The 22,760-nt window shown below is 44.3% G+C and overlaps 1 protein-coding gene across 1 annotated transcript in view; it reads right to left on the reverse strand.

Annotated features, from left to right (window-relative positions):
- Positions 1 to 6,809: 6,809 nt before the first annotated feature.
- SAPCD2 (suppressor APC domain containing 2) overlaps positions 6,810 to 22,760 on the reverse strand; it is a 33,665-nt gene continuing 17,714 nt past the window's right edge. Inside the window, exons 3-6 of the mRNA XM_018568703.1 lie at positions 14,864 to 14,998; positions 11,673 to 11,771; positions 10,315 to 10,413; positions 6,810 to 6,958 (exon numbers count right to left, since the gene is read on the reverse strand). Coding sequence (XP_018424205.1) covers positions 6,830 to 6,958; positions 10,315 to 10,413; positions 11,673 to 11,771; positions 14,864 to 14,998 — 462 coding nt within the window. The 3' untranslated portion in view covers positions 6,810 to 6,829. The remainder of the gene's footprint in view (positions 6,959 to 10,314; positions 10,414 to 11,672; positions 11,772 to 14,863; positions 14,999 to 22,760) is intronic.

The raw sequence follows: 22,760 nt of genomic DNA on the forward strand, positions 1-22,760 counted from the left end.
CAACTACACCAGCCCAGGCACAGATTTAGTACTATGCTTTGGAGAAGATAGGGTTCTCTGCACTCAGTAGAGGCTATGGGGTTCATTTACTAAAGGCAAGGTTGTCAATTGATTCTACAAAGAATACCCAATCACATGTAAGGAAAAGAAAAAAAAACAAACCGTATTTTTGTTGCACCTGATTGGATGATGGAAGTCAGCACAGCTTCACCTCATTCACTAAGCTAAAGGAACCCTTCCCTGCAAAGTAATTTTGGATGCCACCATTGTGCATCTTTGCGGTTTCATATAATGATGACTCAACAGAAGTTGTTTTGCTGGATCAAAGGCTTGAAAAAGGACAACGGCTTGAGATCAAAACTTAGGGGGCATCTCTATATAATCTGTGGCATCCTTAAGGGTCCCCAGAACAGTCTGAGAAATGTAGAAAGGATGAGAGCACCACAGGACTGTTGGCACTATATAAATCCTGCATAATAATATTATAAATAATACTTGACAACAGGGTAAAGACAGAAGACAGCAATAAAAACCTGATGGTGGTTCTAACCCTTTTACTAATCTATCACAGAAAGCCATCTACAACTCTGCCTGGGCTACATCTCCACCCTCGTCTCAAAATATCACCCAAACCATCCTCTGGGCTCCTCCCAAGACTCCTGCGCTTTAGCTCCCTCGTCCCCTTCTCCCATGCCCACCTCCAAGACTTCTCCAGAACTCTCTACCCTAAACTGTACGGCTAGTTCCTTGTTTGACTTTAAGTGATCGCTGAGAACTCACCTCTTCAGGGAAGCCCAATCTCGCCTCCTCCTAAAAACTGGATTTGTACAACTTATCCTCACTCATTACACAACGTATTAACTTTTATATCACTTGTCCATCCATTTTAGATTGTAAGTTCTAATGCTCAAGGTACCCCTAACTGTCCTGTATTGAATTGTATTGTAACTGTACTGTCCCTCTTTCTTTTGTAACATGCTGTACAAACTACTGGTGATACACCTGGATTTCAGGTGTTATGATCTGGAGTCGCTTCAGTTGGTCAGGTCTAGGTTCAGCAACATCATGTCCCCCCAAAAAATGAGCTCAGCTGCCTACCTGAATGACCAGGTTTTTCCATCAATGGATTTTTTTCTTCCCCGATGGGATGGGCTTATTCCAAGATGACGATGCCAGGGTTCATCAAGCTCACATTGTGAAAGAGTGGTTCAGGGAGCATGAGACATCATTTTCACACATGGTTTGGCCACCAGAGTCCAGACCTTAACCCCATTGAGAATCTTTGGGATGTGCTGGAGAAGACTTTTCACAGTGGTCTGACTCTCCCATCAGCACTACAAGACCTTTGTGAAAAATGTAACTTTGGACAATAATAAATGTTGTAACATTGAATAAGCTTATCGATACGTTGCCACGACGAATACATGCCGTAATCAAAGCTGAAGGCGGTCCAATGAAATATTAGTGTGTGACTTTTCTGACCAGGCAGTATATATGTTATATATATATAACAATAATACGAATGACAACAATCATATTACTACCACTAGAAATGTGCTTGCAATGGATAGTGGTGGCTGAACTGGGAGTCAACAAATCAGAAATCTTACATTCTTTTGGATAACTACAAAGTGGACAAACCTGTTTGTATATATAGAAAATAAAAACAAAACATGTGATTGGCAGATTGCCTTATCAGTAAAATGACTTGCTGATCAGATAACAAAAAAAGAATTCTTGCTCTACATTTCGAAGCAACAATCTTTATTATATTTTGAGCCAGCAGTGAGAGGTGATGAACTTTGTCTATACCGTATTGCCATGATGCATTTTCCTTCCAGCACCCATGTAAGCACCTCAGTGAAATGCTGTTCAGTTCATGTATTGCACTAAACTGGTAAAAATGGTTCCAAACAGCAGAGTGGCACGGCAAGGATCTACAACAGGATACAATGGAGAACATGGATATTTTAAAGGGAAACAGAACACTGCAATCACTTCTAGAAAATTTTGTTTGTTATGCAAAAAGGATAATTTCTCCCCCAGAACAGATATATCTGTTATCAGTGGATGCTGGCAGCCTGAACCCAACCACAAACCTTTACCATATGTGACGGACTCTACACATATGTCCTTCTTGGTTCTTACAAAGTGAAGTCCTAGACCTCTTATTGCTTGCTACATAAATCAAAGAAAAGAGACCTCCCCACCTTAAAGCAGGGATGGGCAACTGCTGCCCGCCAGCTGTGCTTTAACTACAAGTCCCAACATGCCTCTGGGAATCATGCCTGTAATGGTCAATCTTGCAATGCCTCATGGGACATGTAGTTCCACATTATCTGGAAGGCCAGGTTGCCCACACCAGACTTTAAAGTATCTAACAGCAAGTTGTATTTTGTTGTTTTTGGATGGAGTGGGGAGGGTGAGCATTGCAAACCTGTCAAGTTTCAATTACCATCTGTGTCCCCCTGGAGATTCATCCTCTATGGGCTCATTCAGATGCGACTGCATGCCTGTAAAATGGCCGATCCCAGGAGGGATAGACGCTGTGTGTAATTGCGACGCACACTTGGACACTGTCTGCATAGGGAAGAATAGACTGCTGCACGCAATTACATGCAGCAATTGCCCCTTTGAGGTTCGGGTCTTTTTACAGATATGCGCTCAGAGGTATAATATCGCACTCCAATCCGACGTGTCCTAATATGTAGCTTGATTGGGTGCTGAAATGGCCAATGAAGATAATGAGGTCACCAGCACACCAAGGCCCACTTCATCGATCTGTCTTATATTGACATTAAGATAAACAGGGCGTCACAGGCAAATGCATTTGCTTTGACACCATGTTTATCTTAACGTCAATAAAAGACAGACCAATGAAGTGGACCTTGGTGTGCTGGTGACCTCATTATCTCCTTTTTACCGATGTGCACGCCCGTCAGAATGAACCCTATTTGTCCTGGTAAGCTCTGCCACTGAAAGTGAGGGAACAAGACAACATTTTGAGCTGTCACCAGAACAGGAATAAAGGGGAAATCTTGTTGCAGTGACAACTGTATAAGAGGGGATTTCTCTCACTTTGGGGAAAGTGTCACTCACTTCTTCTTATCTCTATGGGACATGAAGTGAGGGAGATTTATCAATTGGGACGCAAGCAAAAAAAAATAAAACCTGACAGGTAAACACTTCCCTAATTAAAATCTTGCCTTTAGATCTACTTTAACACTTTTGCTGCCAGAGCTTCTACCGCCTCATTTTTCGGACATGCTAAAATGTACCAGTGTACCTGAAAACACATTTAAATCTCAAAAACATGATGAGAGAAATGTATGAAAACTGGAGCAGTTTTCCACAGCGGCCAATCATCTTCTTTCTTCAGTTTGTCCAGTTAGAGAGCACCTCTACCTTTATCTTCAAAATAAAAACAAACACACCTTTAGAAATGTGTAGTAATGGCAATCTACAAACGCATACTTCGAGATAATTGCCGGCTTTGTATTTTTTGCTTATTTCTCTTTTCCTCCCCATTCTTCTCACAGTAGCCATTTTTCCTACGGACAGATTAATCCATCACCCTTTACTTCCTGGAACTCTGGCACATGTGACTAGGACATGTGACCATGCACATCATGTCAGGGGAGGAAAATGCCTTTCCCTGAGATTACAGATGTGATTTCCCAGCAATGCACTGCTGATGAAACCTTCCCAGGATGCAATGCTTGGGCACAATTACATAATTTGTGCCAAAGTGGAAATTGTAAGTAAAATACAAATGTTTGTTTAACTAATGAACGTAAGATGATGTCATATGAGCATATAAAGCTGTACGCTGATGTGATTTTTAGTGAAAGGGGGTAAAGGTCCAATTTAAGCTTTGAGAGAGAAAATGAGAGAGAGAAGCAGATTAGTTGCCATATATAGCTAGCTCAGATTCTGTCTGCTCCAATTTTGATAAATTCCACTCGCTATATTTTCTGAAAGCAAAGGACCGATATAATAAAACAATGGTAGCTGCAATTTTTTTTGTATCTTGCACAATATTAACAGAACAGTTTATCAAATCGATACTTTCAGTATAAAATACCTTCAAGTTAGTTTTGGTTTCATACAAAAGCACAAAATAAACAACAGATATTTATGAACCCATGGGTGGTGTGTGTTCATATGCGAGCGTGGACCTTTAAAAAGGTCTTTTAATCCATGAACATATATTTTAATTGTTTAAACACTTATTTTTCCTTTAGTTCATCTAACTTTATTGCTATCAGAAGGAGGCTGATAAGCTTATATGGAGTGACAGGTACTCTACAGAGGCATCAGCAATTTACTGAACCCCCTAATTGCACGTCTCCAATGGCCAGACTGAGCTTCCAGGCTCTTCGTTTTTAGGGAAGATCGGGAACCGAATGTTTCTCATCTCCACGTGCTCTCCATCAGACAGTGCCCATGTATGTTCAGAGGGTAAAGGTGAGCCCAGAACACACATGTGCATGTGTAAAGGGGGGACATGGGTTGGCGACAGCATTTTTCACATACAGAAAGTGATCAGGCAGCATTATAGCCACCAGAATCACTTCCATCGGACAGACCGAAGACACACAAACAATTTAAACAAATGCGCTGCTGCAGTTTGTTTACATCCCAATACTACCGCTCTGCAACACTTACTGCAGTGGCAGTAAAGGAGTTAAATGGATAAATGGATAAATGGATAAATCTTTTAGGATTGTAAGCCCTTAGGGACAGGGCCCTCCTTACCATCTTGTCTGGAATTGTATTGGGAATGTCTTCCTTATACTGTAAAGCACTGCACAAACTGTTGGCACTATATACATTCTGTAAAATAATAAATCTGGTCAATGTTTCTACATAAAAATGTAATGGATCAGATTGTCATTAAAAAATCTTGTTTTGTTTGTGTATAATTTGCAGATATTTATGAACATGGAAGAAGTCATCATTTTTCATTACATATGCAGACCCTGTTTCCTTCCTTGCAGCACTACACAGTAGAGTTGAGCTTCATGGCTCCTTCCCACAATGCTATTCTTTAAGATGGCCGACTCACTGAACACAATGCATTCCCTGCGCGGCTGAGAGCTCCAACTAGCAGCTAATATACAAATGTCTGTATCTAATAAAAATGATAAATGAGCAAGCATGAAAAAACAAAATGGGAACGTGAGAAGTGACCTAACAATCACTGAAAATACACTAGATTTACTCTGCGAATGGGCCCCATTGATGACAACCTGCCAGCATCAAGCCAACTGAAACATCAGTATTCAATGGTCTGCCCTTACTCTGACAACAGAAGTTGTTAATAGAATTCTTAGACATATGATCATTCATAACAAACATATATAAAATATGCACAGCGGGTAAACAGACATAGGCACGAAGGGGTTTTATATTTAAAGTAGAACTCTGTTTAAAACTTCTATTAACCCTTGCATGGGCCTACCCACTGCAGAGGTTAATTTAAAAAATGTGTTCTTTAAAAGAACCCTGTACTGCACAGTAGAAAGCAATGGAAATAGGAGTTATAATACAACTGCCAGAAACCTGGACAGCTGAGCTTATGATGAAAACTGCATAAGTAGAAGTTAGCATCAGTGGAATCCACATGTCAAAATGATCACTACAGTCACAAGTATGTGCAGCTGAAGTTATGAGCAAATCTGCAATTGCCCTGTAAAAGTCAAGCCTAGCACCTCTTTGTTGAGCCCCCTATTGGCCACGGAATATGACAAGCAGCCTCACTGATCAACAGGGAACTTAAGGAGAGGTGGCCAACCTTTGCATAGGATTTGACAGCCAGTGCTCACGTTCTACTGATCATTTGGACTTGTGAGCTCCGCTTCTGTATTTTCTCAACATATGAACATTAAATTGCCAAAATTCAATATGCACCTTAAAGCAGAACTGAAGTCCCACGCTTCCATTCCCGGCATCTCTTAGATGTCAGGACTGGATTTATAATGCTGGGTCAGCTTATGCGGCAGTGGAGATTTTACAATCAGAGAATCTCCTGTGTCATCATTGTCTCAATCCTGGATAGAGAACAAGCCTGACATCAGAAATGGCTACACACGGAGCGTGCCACTGAGGACGGCTCCCCTCCTGCCGTAAGCAAACGGATTTGTGCATAACTTTCCAGCATTTGGAGTACCTTCATTATAACAATAAAGAATGTTATATCAGATATCTTAAGTACGGATTACTGCGCCTTTTCCAAAGAGCAGAAATGGTAAACAATGCAACCAGAAACAGGTCTGTACAATCTGCATTCTACTGGCACAAATTCGGAGTATTAAAATGTGCAAATAGCAGCACGCTAGTGTCCTGATTGGCTCCTGTAAATGTCGGCACTTCTAAACTACTACAGTGCTCCTCTGCCACCTTGTGGCCAATCACATTACTGCACGCCACCTACAGGGCAGGACAAAAAAGTTACAACGTCCTTATCAAGCGACAAAAAGAAACTGGAGTAAACAAAGTTACAATTAAAAATGCAGAAAAAATCCATAAACATTAAAAGGAAAAACTGAAAGGATTCCTCATGTAAGGAGTGTTTCTGGTGTGATAAGGCTACTGGTAGTGTAAAGTTCCTTGTGATGGGAAAAGTCAAAACACGACTGGTAATCTGGTGTCATCTTGTGCATGGAGGTTTCCAGCAGTCAGTGAGTTCATCCAATATTTTCTGTACCGTAGGAGGCTGAATTCTGCAATAAAAAAACACTATTGAAGACGCCCCTGCCATAGTTGTCCCCAGAGGGCCATGTACTCCTCTGCTGCCTTCGATCAATGGCGCTAAGCTCCCAGCAGTCTATATGAATGTGGAGTCCATTGCACTTGTTTCAGGATTATTCCGAGCTCGCGCTTCAAAAAGCTGCTTGATTAAAGCCGATTTTTCCTGCTCCAGCTTGGTGATGCGGTCACTTTTATCACACACCTCCTAGACACAGCAATGCAGACAGATTAATGGATGCTACAACTAGACATGTGTAATGATAATTATTCGACTCGATTTATTGCCAAAATGTACAAACTTTCAGTTGTTTGCAAAGAACAAATCAAACAAAAGCACTTGAAATAGGTCAACACAATGAATGTCACAAGTGGTTTCCCCAAATCCAACTGAAAAGTCAGCAAATGACTTCTGCAGTCTCAAAATGATTCATCCCCCTGAATACTGTAGAATCCCTCACAAGTGCACATCTGCAGGTCTTGTCTCAAGCACACCTGATGCAACTTATCAAGGGCTTCATTCATTTCACCAGGTGTGCTTGAGTTAGAACACATGAAATACCTGAACTGGCTGGGGGTTTGTTGAGTGTCAGGTTTGACTGCATGTTAGATATGTGGCTAAGTCAAAAGAATGGTCCAGAAAAGGTAAAAGAAGAGATCATCGCCCTTCACCAACAAGGAACAGGATGCAAAAAGATACTAGAGAATGTTCCTAGAGACACCATTGGAAGCGTAGTTCGCAAGTTCAAAATTAAAGAAAGAGTGGTTACACTACCTGGATGGGGCAGAGTAAGGAAGCTATCAATGGCTGCAACCAGATTTCTGAGAAGGCAGGTTGAGAAGAACCCTCGAGTGACTGCAAAGGACCCGAAGCAAGACTTGGTGGTAACAGGCACTGAGGTTTCAGTTTGCACAGTAAGGCGCGTACTAAATGCAGAAGGTTTCCATGACAGAACCCCAAGTTGTACACCACTACTGACCCAAAAGCACAAGAAAAGTCGGCTCCAATATGATCAAAATCATATAAATAAGCCACACAAGTTTTGGTATTATGTTCTGTGGAGTGATAAAATTGTTAAAAACTTTTCGGCCCTATGAATGAGTGGTATGAATGAGTGGTATGAATGAGTGGTATGTCTAGAGGAAGAAGGAAGCATATGCTAAAAAGGACACTCCGCCTACAGTTAAGCATGGTGGTGACTCGGTGATGCTCCGAGGCTGCTTTGGATCCTCTGGCACTGGAAACCTATAGCATGTGAAAGGCAAGATGGATTCATGGAAGTATCAGGAAATCCTAGGAGAAAACATCATGTTGTCTGTGAGAAAGCTGAAGCTTGGGCGTCATTGGACGTTCCAACAGGACAACGATCCCTAGGATACCTCAAATTCCACCAAGGCTTGGTTGCAAAAAAAGTCGTCGAAGATTCTACAGTGGCCATCACAGTCACTAACTTGCACCCCATAGAAAATCTCTGGTGCGATTTGAAGAAGGTGGCTACAGCATGCAAAACCAAAAATATTAGTGAACTGGAGGCCATTGCTCAAAGAAATGGGCTGAGATCCTCAGGAACGCTGCCAGAAGCTGGTGTCTGGCTATGCATCTCGTTTGCAGCAGGTCATAACAGGAAAAGGGTTCTCTACTAAGTACTAAAGATGCTCGCCATGAAGGGTCTGAATAATAGTGACACTGCAGAAGTCATTAAAAGTTTGAATTCAGTTGAATTTAGAGAAACCACTTGAAACATTCGTTGTGATGACCTATTTCAATTGCTTTTGTTTGATTTGTTCATTGCAAACATCTGAAAGTCTGTAAATTTTGTTAACAAACCTGATTTGCAATGGGGATTGAATAATTTATTACAACCGTACCTAAACATAGCAAAGTAGTGAACAAATTATTATGGAATTCAGGAGTCAGTCTGTCCAATCCAGGAGCCAGCTCCATTGACAACAACTAGAGACTTATAGAGTATTGGACATCTGGCTCCTGGAACTTGTCCAGCATGTTATAACAGGTTAATGCCTTTAAAGTGCTTTAATTATACCCAACATCCCCTTCTTCTCCCTCCACACTATTTTCACTAACACCTCATTTAGTGCATACATACACAATTAATCTCTTCATTTTCCATTAAACATAAAAGAGGAGATGGCATCAAGTTCATAAATGCCAAATATACCCGGCCACAAAATTGTGTGCACTCGTGAAAAACTGAAATATTGAAAATTGTAAGGAGGTAAAGCGTCAAAAACCTTTTCAGCTGGTCACTTTGCAATGACTTTCACCTCCTGGGCGCATAGGTATACTGAATTGGCATTGTGAACAGGCATTTAGACCAATGCTGCCTCCTCTGTCCTGATCTACTTCTTTCCCAGCCACCAGGATTCCTTTGAACCCAAATTGCTGTCAGGTTCATTTAGCCTAGAGCAAGTTGGCATTTAGGAATACACAAATGTCCTCCCACCATCCATACTGAATCCCATTGGAGCAGGTGACAGGTGAGCCTGTAGACCATGAAGGGGGAGCAGGCATGCTGAACAAAAATACTCTGGGGGAAAAGCACCAGATTGGGAGCCTGTCATCTAAAATCTATGAAAAGAAAATGCTGGACTGGTATGGGTAATCTTTTGGTGTTTCTCACCCAACAGTAAAGTGATGTGAATATGAGTGATGTAGATAGGCAGCTTCTGCAATCCAAAAGATCTCCACAGCTTTATCAGGACTTCATGAGAGAAATCATGTATGTGGACTACAACCCCTGCAGCTTGAAAGTTGTATTGTTTTGTGATTGAGTGCTGCAGGCTTGGCCAGCTTGACAGGGATTGTAGTTGACAGACACAATTTCACTCATTAAGCCCTGAAAAAGGTAGTGAGGGGCATTTATCATAACTGGAGCAGCTGCCCATGGCAACCAATAAGCTTATATCTTTAGTTTGTTCAGTTAAGCTTTGAAAATGAGAGAAGCCGATTGGATGTCATCAGCAACTGCTCCAGATTTTGTCTGCTCCAGTTATGATAAATTCCTTTGTGTGTTTTGGATCCCCAATATACTTTGGCTACAGTACTTAAATATCCCCTTGATTCTAGTGGAAAAAAGTTGTATAGAGACTATTTTAACTGCTGTGGCACTTCCATTCCCCCATCTACCACCTATGGCTACCTCTAAACTTTTCAGATAGGGTCCTAAATGAACCAGGCCAGTACTATCCAACTGGGAGTAGCCCATTTGAAACAGTGGTGGGATCTCCTTTTTTGGGGAATTGTCTTTCTTTCTTGAATCTATTAACAGGGGACGCACCACTACATGCTTATTCTGTTACACAATATATATTTATAACCTTTCTTCCCAATCTATATATTTTCAATAGCCCTAAAAACACATGGGAGGGACTGCATCTTCCAGCAGGCCGGACAATACCTTGGAATATATTGGAGCCTGTGGCTGGAAATTGGAAAGTCCATGATCGCCTACAGCTTTTACAGCCCCACCATCATCAACAAACGGAAACGGTGGCAATATCCAGGTCCCATGAACCGAGGACAAACATGAGCTTTGCACTCACCTTTGTCAGTAAACGATTCTGCTCCTTTAACATATTTACAGTTTGCTGTTGCCCAGGTACAGGGGCGGCATTGGTCACAGGTGAAGCGTGGACACCAGTCTGTCAATGGAAATAGAAACATAATTACCTACACAAGGAAACCATGATGCAGAAAGTACTCCAGAGATGGAAGCTGTGGGCAATACCGTGCTGCTAAATACATACATATGTATAACTTCACCTGCCAAAACAATTGTAACTGTTTAGCCATGCTTGTGCACATGGCCTGGGATCTTTCCATGCCTAGGGGCTGGGGACAGAAGCTAGGGCTACAGAGCTAGGAGAAGTATATTTACCAACGTGTCCCTGTGGTTTATATGTTTATTTTTTACTTTAATGTGGAAGTTTAATATATGGGTGGGGGCCTTGACAGGAGCGTAACTCGAAATCACAGAGCCAAGTGTTTTGTGGGGCCCCCCTCCCCAAACAAAAAAAACAAAGCACAGTTGAATATAGGGCTGCAGGTAACTATTATTTTCATAATCGATTAGTTAGCCGATTATTAACCAATCGGATACAATTTTTAAAAAATCACTAGTCATTTAAAATATAATAAACAAATGGAGTGTTACAGACAAAGTTTACTTCAGAATAAAACGGTATGCACATCTTTTTAAAGCGCACTGCACTGAAACGCAGGGCATTGCAGTACCGTGCGTTCCAGTGCAGGCAATCACACTGCGGGAAGGAGGAGCATTTGGGATCTATTGAAATGAATGGCACTGCAAAGCACCTCAGGCCAAAACTGAAAATTACTTTTCCCATCTTTTATATTGTTTTAAATAAATGTATGCATTAAATTAGACATTTTAATTAGTTTCATGGATTTAAAATAATGTGAATTGTAAAACTCTAAGCCAATCTAAAAAATTACCAACCATTTAAAATAATTTTCAATTTTAGTTTAACTTTATTTTTTTATTTGTTTGCAGTCTTAAATTTTAAATTTAACTTTAATTTTAGTTTAACTTTTTTTTAGTTAAGAGGCGGCACACGGTGGGCCAAGAGGCGGCAGTAGATTGGGAAGTGAGCGAACACATACCGGCGTTCGCTCACTTCCCTATCCTGTCACTGCAGAGAGCCGTGACAGGGGAGGGACTCGATCTGCTGGTTCTGCCTCTAGATAGGCAGAGCCAGCTGTCACTCATGCAGCTGGGCGGATCCCGGCACAATTGTCGGGATCCGTTTCAGTTGCGGCGTCTCAGTATACCGCGAGCTGTAGCTTGCGGTATACTGAGCTTAGGAGAACTATGGGGAAAAGCCCTAACCCCATAGTTCTCCTTTAAACAAGCCCGTACGTTGAAGTGGAGCAAACTCACCCTGCAAGGAGACAGGAGGTCACTCAGGCATCGGTTCACTTCCTGCAGTCTGGTCAATAGCTGATTCGAGGGTCCTGGTTGGGCATCATTGAAGTATTCCTGGAAGAGAGACAGAGCCTGTTAAAAAAAACACAACCTAAAAAGTGGCAACATCTTCAGTGCTGTAACGTTCTTGTGCTAGAGAATAAGGAGAATTTGTGGCATCACTAGACACGTAAACCTGTAGAAACATATGGGGACTGCCATCGCTAACATACTGAAAATGCCAATTGTCTCACTGTTGTGCAAATGCGCCATTTCAACACCTTCTGAAACGCTCACAGCCTGGTAGCATGTCAGGAGTTTGGACTTCACTTGCCAAGTCCTTGTTGAGGGTCAATGACTTGAAAGTATTTACTCCAGAGGCTGCGTGACATCCAGGCAGCCAGCTTTTTCAGAAGAGGGTCCAGCCATAGCAGCTTAGGTATTTCTGTCATGACGGAATTCCCTTACAGAATGACCTCAGTCTGGTTAAAAGATTCCACTAAACTTACTGTACACGTTGGCCCTGGTTGACACCTGACCATTTTGTGCGACACGCGGTGCCAGCAGGCAGAGACAAGTGAACATCCTTTTCGCCGATCTCCTCCCCGCTGAATTAAACTAGAAGCAGCATGGATTGCATCACCTCCAGCTCCTCAGCTGTCATTCCCTGACTAGAGAAGGGAAGAAGCTATTCAGGCACTATCTGCGTTTGCTCAGCTTCTTTCCACTGGAAAGGCGATATTAGGCATCTAACAGGCCCCCACTGTGACATTAAAGAGCACCTGTCACCACTAACATCCTAACACATAGGAGGCTTGTGAGGCCCCCTACGTGATAGCAATGACAATGTTTAAAAAAAGAAACTAAATGTAAAAATACCACATTTTAAAGTCCCCCACGAACATGCACATATGAACGTAAACACGTGTCGGGTGTGCCTACGTACAAAAACGGCGATTATGCTACACCACGTGCGCCAGAGTGAGAGCAATATTTCTAGGGCCAATATTAATGGTTACCTCTAAACTGATGACCTGTACAGGTTTTGTTGCTGATTCACAGGCACGCGTAATTCTTAAGCTTGGCATTTCGGTATCCGGTTACACGTCGTAACCTCATCTTTTATATTTTTTGATCAATTGGATAGGATATCGAGTTTTTTTGCATTAAAATTGCTGAAATTTGGGGTTTGATAAATTGTTGCCCTAATATTCTGCAATGTAAAAAAATTATTTTTTTAAAATATATCATTTCCTTTGGTAATTTTTAGGCCTAAAATGTGGAAAATAACGTGTGAAAAACTTAGTTAACCCCAAAACCAAAAATATATTGCAGCTTACCAGTCCTTGGATGAGATGGCTGCATTAGTTTTCTTCTTTTAAGCTTTTGCCCCTTTATTTTACCTATTGATCTTGCCAGTAACACACTTATTTACAGTACATTGAGTGAGCTTTGTCACTATCTATAGAGAAGCAGCATTTTAACGCTAGGATAGAAAGTATAGTAGGTAGGGATGCACCGGTACGGTCATTGGTATCACTGCCGATATTGAGCATTTGGGCAAGTACTCATCCAAATGCTCCGATACTTACCCTGATACTGGAACCTCCGGTCAGAGGGAGATTCCCTCTCACCGGGAGTGCATGGATCCGCAATCAGAAAGCAGGGCAGTGGGTCATGACCATCTAAAACCGGCATCGGTGCATCCCCATTATTTGGGGTGCAGAACACCTCCCCCTCCATAAGACAGGGGGAGATGTTCTGTAGCACTAATACTTCCTGATAACATTGTTTGCGATAACCTCTTAGAGTGCACAGGACAGCAATGGATTTCAGGCAGAATAAAGAAGGTTTTTTTGCATTTATCAAACAGAGAACAAAATGCTTTGATGGTATATTTAACAGACAAAAAAAGGAGCAAATAGAAGATGTCTCTTGTCAAGGTGTACATACACTTTATGGTGTACCTAAATCCAAACCCTTTTTCTGTTTTGGAAAAAGTATAAAAAAAAGGAGTAAGGCTGGGTTCACACCTAGGCGTATTGCAAAAGCACGACCGCCGCGCGGGTTTTTTACCGCGATTCGCGGTAAAAAAGTCGCGCGATTCCAAAGGCTGCTTGGCTGTATCCCAATGGAAAACGCCCTACAAAACGGCCCAAAGTAGTCTCGGGACCTTTTCAGGCGTGGGCCGTTTTGTAGGGCGTTAGGGACGGGCGGAAATACGCCTAGGTGGGAACGAGGGCATTGACTACAATGCTATTTATTTTTTTGACCGTTTTGTAGCGCGTTCGTCGAGCGTAGGACGCGCTACAAAACGGTCAGGTGTGAACGCAGCCTAAAACACATCAGTTGTTTTTTTTTGGGTGGTCTATGTCCCATTGGGAGTATTTATCTACATTTCCCGTCCTGTGGATTGAAGAAGTGACAAGAAATCTGAGAAGAGTTGTCCTCATTGGAAGATTTCCACCCTATTCGTGTTCTGGTGACAACTGTGAAATGTTGCATTTCCCATCAATCTGTGTCTCAGTGACAACAGTAATCAGAACAAAGTAGAAAGAGTGAATTTCTTCAAGGGTGACAGACAGCACAGTACAGCACAAGAAAACCCAGGTGTGCAATGAGGAAAGCAGGAAAGTATGGAGTCCAGATTTCATTTTATTTAGAATTGTCTATCATAAGAAGCCAAAACATTTCGGGGGTTCAAAAGGTCCCCCTTCCCCAGGGCTTAGTGCTATTGAACGCAGCGCTTACTAGACTAATCCAATTAAAAGGATCCTAATTGGCATGAACACTTCAGATGTCTATTAAGCGGCAATATAAACCTGAGAAGGCAGCGCACCTTTTCTGTCTGTCCAAAACTAAGGCTGGGTTTACACCTCAAAGAAGCTCCTGTACTTCTTTGGGCGTAGGGCGTTTTGCAGCGCGTTCCTAAGCGCTGTAAAATGCCCAGGTGGGAACCATGCCCATAGGCAATCATTGGTTTTCACATGTTGAGCGTTTCACAGAGCGTAAGAACGTGCTGTAAAGCGCCCAGGTGTGAACCAGGCCTAAAAGAAAACAACTTTGGCTTTAGATGACCTCAGGCTTTTGAACATGGCCGTAGTTGTGCTCGTGTTACAAACTACTTCCCGGCAGGTACGCAGGTTAAACCCTTTTTGACCACCTACCTTCTTTCCCAGATTCATTTGCTGCTCTTGCACAGTATGGATCTGCTGGAGGTACCAGTCCCGAGCCTTCTCCACCATCTCCAAACCCTGCAGAAGTAGATCCTTCTCATGTTCCAGCTCCTTCATCCTCTTCAGCTGTAGACACAAATATTTACACTTAATTGCCTTTGCAATACGCTTATCAGGTATTTATCGTCCAGCAAAATATTTAGGAAATTGAGAGTACACAAATAGTTTGAGGGCCTTTTGAGTCCATTAGATACCTATGAGGTCCTAACATCAAACAGAATGACGTGCTCTCTCTCTAGGCCTCACTTGATGGGAAAGAACAAGTCTGCTTTGTGTATTTGTTCCAGATCTGTGCAGTAATCCAGTATGAAACGTTACCCCCATGCAGGAGCTGCCTGTAATAAAGACCAGTCACTGCTGTGCTCTCTCCTTGACTGGTCTTGTATCCGCCCCTCCTGTAGTTTTCTGCAGTTTTTATATAGTGATGTCACTACTATATTTTACCGTGTATCGGACGTGATGACTTGAGGATCACTAGACCAATGCAGCAGGACAGACGCTCCAGGGACTGGTCTATGAACAAGCCGGCTTGGCTGTTTAGGCGAGTAGAACGTTTTAATTTTTTGACCCTGGGCAAAAAGGAGCAGTTAACCCTTGCAGTGCGGGGGTAGCCCTACTACAACGGTTACTAAAATTTCTGCTTGGAGTTCTTCTGAACTCCAGGCAAATGACTACCTCAACTGAGAGGTAAAGTCTGAGAGAATGAGGTCATTAATCCACACTAGGCAGGAAGTAGCATTTCCTAAGGCCCCTTTCGCACGAGCGTTCAGGTTGAAAAACGGACAACAAAGCATCTCTACGGCATTGCGGATGAAAACTGATGACCATCAGTTGACATCAGGAAACATCAGTGTCAGTTGAGGTCCGCAATTTGAGACGGATCAGCTCTCCATTTTGACTGAACGGGACTGATGTAACCTGATGACCAGTTTACATCAGTCCAGGTTACGTCCGTTTTTTTGGGACCGATGGCAAGCCCAACGCATACTGGGAGAAAGCAAAGAATCATGAGAATTTACTATACTGTAATAGCAAAAAATACTGATGTGAACTGAACTGACAAGGGATGTGCAAACTGATTCAGTTTTCAGCAGTTTTGTTTTTGTAACTGATGACGCTCGTGTGAAAGGGGCCTAAGTCATCGCTTACTCATGGGGTGTCCAAACTTTTTTCAAAGAGAGCCAGATTTGATGAAGTGAGCATGCGTGAGGGCCGACCATTTTGCCTGACATTCTTTGAACCATTAAAATTAAATGCAAATGAACTATTTTATGCAAAGTTTATTGCAGACGGCATACTTTTCATTTCGTCACATGGATGACAAATCCAAACAGGTGTTAAATCACTCTGCCTTTCATATCTGAAGGCCAGATGAAAAAAGAATCCAGAAAGCTACAAGGTTCCTGACATATATTTCAAAGTACATTACATATTATTGGTAATAAATAGGGCTGCGGAAATTAACGATTAATCGTTAATTATTTTGATCGGAACTCACCTTTCCGCCAGCTTACGGGAGTTCCTCGGAGATCCGGTGACGTCACGGACATAGACGTCACCGGACTCCTCCCCCCTTCCCCTAGTGGCTCTGTCGGCTAACGAAGTGAAGGGGGGGAGGAGTCCGGTGACGTTGATGCCCGTGACATCACCGGACTCCTCCCCACTTCCCTTCGTTAGCCGACAGAGCCACTGCGGCAGTGACCACCCCCTCGATCTCCAACACCACCGATTCAACCACCAGTACCACAGCATCCAGCTCAACTGTTCAAACAGGTAAGGCATTACAAAAAAAATCAGTTTACAAACTTCAAATCAGCCTGTGTGCCGTCCATATTGGCACACAGGCTGATTGAAGTTTGTAAACCGATGTATCCTTGAACTACTCATTTATGCTTCTAATCGATCTACCATTGTGAATACCTTTGCACTCTATTTTGCTATTTTTAAACAATAAAGAACCATCTGCACTAGGGTGGGCGCCCTTCTCTTTCTTTTTGTCTTCCAGTTATACAGTTCCCTTGGCTGTATAATAATGGCTTATAATTAAATCGAAATTAATCGATTAAATCGAACACAAAAATGTTATTACCAGCCCTAGTAATAAAGGTTGTCGGTAGAGGTACACCGAAATGGAAATTTTAAAGACAAAACGAAAAATCGAAATTAAAAAAGAATGTCAGGCCGAAATCGATACCGAAAATATTTTTTATTTTTTTAGATATTTTTTTGTATAAACTTTTTTAATTTTGTTATATTTATTTTATTTATTAATTCATTTTTTATTAAATATTTTTTACTTTACTTTTAGGGGCTTCGGGGGAAATATTAGGAGTCTAAACAGACCCCTATTCCGACACGCTGTCACAGGAGGCTGATCGAATGGTGTAGAGAGGAAAGCCCAGCCTCCTGTGACAGCGCTGTCTCCGCCCCCACACCGCTCTGCCGGACTGCGATAGGCGGCTGAGCGGTGTGGGAGGAGAGACGCCGGCAGTTCACATCGCTTTCGTCCTGCAGCGCTCGGCTGGCTGTCACTTTCTTTTCTCCCCGCTGGAACAGCGCCCAGCGGGGAGAAAAGAAACCAGGGATGCGCCGATGTATCAGCCGAAACATGGCTCTTTCGGCATTATGCCAAAAGTGCCATTTTCGGCCGATATGTTTCGGCGCCAATATATCGGTGCATCCCTAGTTGTCCGTCAACTTTTAAGTTCAAAAAATATGAACAGGAACATAACACCAAGTATACATGTTGTGTCCAAATATATTTATAACCGATTTAGACCAACTGACATTAACTGAGATTTTACAATGTATTCATCTCAATTGAAAGAAAAAACTTGCCTGCACTAATGTGAAGGGTGAAACTGAGATCTGGACTGCAGCACATAGGCTAGGTCTGGTTCAAAGGCAGTGGTTTCAATGCGCAAAATGTCACGCAGGTGAGAGTCACTTAGTCTTGTCCCCACGTGCAGGGAGATCGAACGCACCAAATCCCGCGACCTCCAAGAGATCGCGAGAATGCCGACTGAGGACATGCAGTTCCGCGGCGTTGAGAGATCCAGAGATCCCAAGCGGCGCTCTGGGATTCACTGGGGGCCACAACAGATAGATTTTGCCAAATTACCTATTAAACAGAAACACGGGCCGCAATTGGCCCGCGGGCCGGACTTTGGACATGACTGGCTTACTGGGACTGTTGTAACTTATTGGCAGTAGCAGAAGGGGCTGAGCTGTGTGATATAACATAGATACAGTACACAGCATCCTGCAATTAGATGGAAACTTCAGTGGCTTCTTTTTAATATGACCAGTCTTAAAAAACAAACAAATTTCAGTTACAGATAGTCTGAAAGAGTCTGTGCGCATTCAGTGACACCCATAACGCTTTGATAATTCTGTGTAATGGCTGCATTACTTGTTTCTTTGGGAACACAAAGATTATATATAATAAAAAAAATAAAAAATCAGAACTAAAATATCAGTTTAGAAACATAAAAAATTAAAAATGGGGGGGGCGTGTCCTGGACATGGCGGAGTGAGGCAGCACCTCACGTGAGCTCCGTGCAGTATCCCCGGGACGGCGGAACAGGCGACGATTTACCGTAGATTTTACCCCATGTCAGTTGCTGGACATATGTTCACCACTGGTAGAGGTCACCGACAGACGGATCTCCTTCAACTATTCTCACGGGCGGGAGGAGATAGCTCGGTGCGGCCGGACCCCAATATGGCGACCACCCCCTCGGCGGCCTCGAATGCGTCCTCTTCCAAGAAGATCCCGAAGTCGCTCCAGATGACGGCCCCCGCATCGGTGAGTCGCACAAGCCCGCCACTCTCGCCCATCTGCACTCCGCTCCTACTCGATGAGGCATCTCTAACGGGATCGGGTGAGCCCGGAGTAGGCCCCATGTCAGACGGGGACAACGACTGGAGGGCCTTCCTGCCACAACTACTATCAAAATCCAAAGGGGTGAGCATTTTGTTGGCACGGTCACTACCTTGGACTCTGATGGACCTCCGACAGGACCCGGAGTGTAGATTTCTTCTTGCCAAGGGCCGGATTGGGGACAAGGTAATTACCCTAGCCAATGTGTATCTTCCCAACTCGGACCAACTAACCTTCCTGAGACACCTGGTGTCCGTAATTATGGCCTTCTCAGAGGGTTCCCTGATTTTGGGAGGTGACATGAACTTTGCACAGGACCCACTAGTGGATGTTTCCAAGGGAGCGTCACACCTCTCCTATGCGTACCTGAAGAGGCTGAAGGCGGAGCTTCAGGGGTTACGCTTAGTAGATGCGTGGCGGTTTCTACATCCCGAAGCTAGAGACTACACTTTCTATTCTCAAGTTCATCAGACATACTCCAGGATAGACGTTTTCTTTGTGTGTCATCAGGCCTTGCCGTTCCTGCGATCGGCCGCCATAGATACCATACTCTTGTCGGATCATGCCCCTATTCATATGGACATGGTCATAGGACCCCAGCATTCCCCAATGTCATCCTGGCGCTTGAATGAATCTCTCATTCAGGACACGGGGATCAAAGCAGAGGTGGAAGGTGCCATTAGATCCTTCTTCATCTACAACTCCGAGTCGGGGCCCAGCCCATCGATGGTATGGGAGGCCCACAAGTGTGTGGTCAGGGGGATTCTCATACGTCATGGAGCTCGACGCAAGAGGGAAAGAGCTGAACAGATTTCTACTTTGACAGACCGAATCTACAGACTGGAGGCGTCCCACAAACGCTCTTTAGCACAATCTTCCCAGTTAGCTCTCCAACAGGCACGGACTGAGTTGAACGCCCTGCTATACCAGCGCACCAAACAACGCTTAGTGACATGTAAACGTACCTTCTACGAATACTCTAACAAACCGGGTAGACTTTTGCCGAGAGCGTTGGGGGGTACGCGGTCAAAAATGTATATCCCACACATTAACTCCAGGTCAGGTACCAAATTGTCATTGTCAAGGGATATGGCCGCGGAATTCGAGGATTTCTACGCCCACTTATACAACCTGAACCCCAGCCAGTCCCAGGTAGACGTAGCGGGCCGCTGTCCCTTAATGGAGAACTACCTGTCGCGATCGGGAATGCCTACCCTGCCCTCGCAAGTGAGTGATCTCATGGAGGTACCACTATCGGTGGAAGAGTGGAATATTGCCCTCAAACAGTCAAAGCCTAGGAGGGCTCCAGGTCCGGACGGGTTCACCCTGTTGTACTTTAAATCCTTTGGGCACCTACTCTCCGAACATTTTTTGGAAGCTTATAATGCCCTTTCACAAGGGGGTGCCCTACCGACTGACGCCCTCCGAGCGCACATCACGGTGATCCCGAAACCGGACAAGGACCCGTCCCTCTGTGCCAGCTACAGGCCGATAGCATTGTTGAATACAGATCTAAAAATCTACGCAAAAATGCTGGCAAATAGGCTTCTCCCTTATATACCCGACATTCACTCTGACCAGGTCGGATTCGTGCCTGCCCGTGAAGCACGAGACAATATAGTCAGGGTTCTCAATGTGATTAATTCGGCCCGAAGGCGCTCGCGCCCTCTCATGCTCCTCTCCATCGATGCCGAGAAGGCGTTCGATCGGGTTGACTGGAATTTCCTCAAGTCTACGCTCCAACATCTGGGACTGGGGACACGTATGCGGTCATGGATTATGGCCCTTTACTCATCCCCAACGGCAGCTGTGAGAGTTAATGAAACTCAAATCAGAATATTTTTCCATCTCCAATTGCACCGCCAGGGATGCCCCCTGTCCCCGCTCATTTTTATCCTCACGCTGGAAACCCTATTATGCACCATTAGGGCAGATGATTCCGTCGGGGGCCTTCAGGTTCCCTCGGGGACTCACAAATTGGCAGCCTACGCAGATGATCTGTTTCTCTTTATATCCCGTCCAAGGTCCTGATCCCCGCCCCTATGAAAGGATTTGACAACTATGGAAAGCTCTCTAATTTTTTGGTTAATCAGGCCAAGTCGGAAGCTCTTAACATCTCCTTACCCCCGATAGAGCTAGACCATGCGAGGTCCTCCTGCCAGTTCCGTTGATCACAGAAGAGTCTCAACCACCTGGGAGTACGTGTTACAGCGGACCCGGACGACTTATATGATGAAAATTATGCCCCTTTACTACAAGCAATCAAACGTGACCTCTCGAACTGGCAGGACCTGACCCTGACTTGGTTTGGTCGATGCGCCTCCCTAAAGATGACTATTCTCCCCAGGATTCTATACATTCTCCAGGCGATCCCGATCCATTTACCTCCCACTTTCTTCTCCCAACTGAAACGTCTGTTTATATCCTATGTCTGGGCTAATCGGCGTCCAAGGTTAGCATATAGACTCCTGGTACTACCTAAGGACCGGGGTGGAGTGGGCCTGCCAGACATTAAACTTTATTACAAGGCTTCCCACCTTGTCAGGGTACTGGACTGGTGCTGCCATACAGATCAGAAAAGATGGATGGAACTTTCAGAATCCAGATTGCCGATCTCGGGGGCAGCATGGCTTACTTCCCCTCTGCCGCCAGAGATCTCCTCTCATCCCCTCATTGCGCCTAGGCTGAGGGTGGCTAGGACGTCTCTTGATGCTTCGGGAATTTCCCCCCACCCATCGCCCATGATACCGGTAATTGGGGACCCCGACTTCCCCCCAGGCCTAGAGAGTGGTCGCGTCCGCAGACTACTGAAGGTAGGTAAGTTCCGTCTCCATGACTTTATATTGGACGGGACGTGGATGTCGCTCGACTCCATACGACACTTGACCTGCCCGGGGCTGGATGTATGGAGTGCGCGGCAGATCCGCCATTTTCTGATCTCTGTGCCGGGGCTGAGTCAGTTGACGTGGCGCCTCACGGATTTTGAGTCCATTTGTCATCAAGGGGCCCCAGTTCGCCATGCCCTCTCTTGGCTGTATAGACAACTCAGCTCTCCACCACAGTCGTATTGCCCTCCGTTTCTTGAGAAATGGGAATCCGAGTTGGGAAGATCCTTCACGGAGCTTCAAAGGGGTACAATACTGTCGTTGGCCCATAGATCCTCCATAGCAGGCAAATTCCAGGAACAGGGATACAAGATTGTTTCACGCTGGTATAGAGTCCCGTATATCCTAAACAAAATGAACAGCTCGATCCCCTCAACCTGTTGGAGATGTGAACAGGCTCAAGGTACCATACTACACATTCTGGCAATGCTCTGGCCTTCGTTCATTTTGGACGGGGGTGAGGGAGACGATCAACCGGCTGGTGATCGAGGCCCTACCAGATGACCCGGCGGTATCAGGGGCGCAGATAAGGGGGGGATAGGGGGGGTTCAAACCCCCCCAGAGTGTCTTAGCAGTGGCTAGCGAGGGGAGGGCAGAGGGGGTCACGTATTCCCGGCCGTTTAACAGCGTTCTGAAGAACCCATCTAAAGGGACTCCGGGCATGTCCTGTTTAATGTTTTATCAAACAGGACATCCCCGCATCCCTTCAGATGTGCCTGTTCCTGCATGATATGTACATATCGGGCCCTACAGGAGACAGGGTGTCCTTCCAGTGATCAGGGCAATCAGGTATGGAGGCGGGGGGATGGCGGGGACAAGTTAAAGGGGTTCTAAATCCTCCGGTTTTTCTGCTTATATCAACTGCTAGCAAGCAGTAGATATAGGCAAGAAGTGTAAAAAAAAAACAAAAAACGCTTGAAATCATTTTAAACTTACCTCGTTATCGCTGCTCGCTCCCACGCCGAGAATCAGGAACTGCTTGTACGGCCGCAAAGGATCTTGGGGCGGGCGCATGTGCAGTTCCGATTCTCGGCCGGGAGACGAGCAGAGACGCAAGGTA

Source organism: Nanorana parkeri, unplaced genomic scaffold, assembly GCF_000935625.1.
Source record: "Nanorana parkeri isolate BGI_ZX_2015 unplaced genomic scaffold, ASM93562v1 scaffold1230, whole genome shotgun sequence".
Taxonomy (NCBI): Eukaryota; Metazoa; Chordata; class Amphibia; order Anura; family Dicroglossidae; genus Nanorana; species Nanorana parkeri.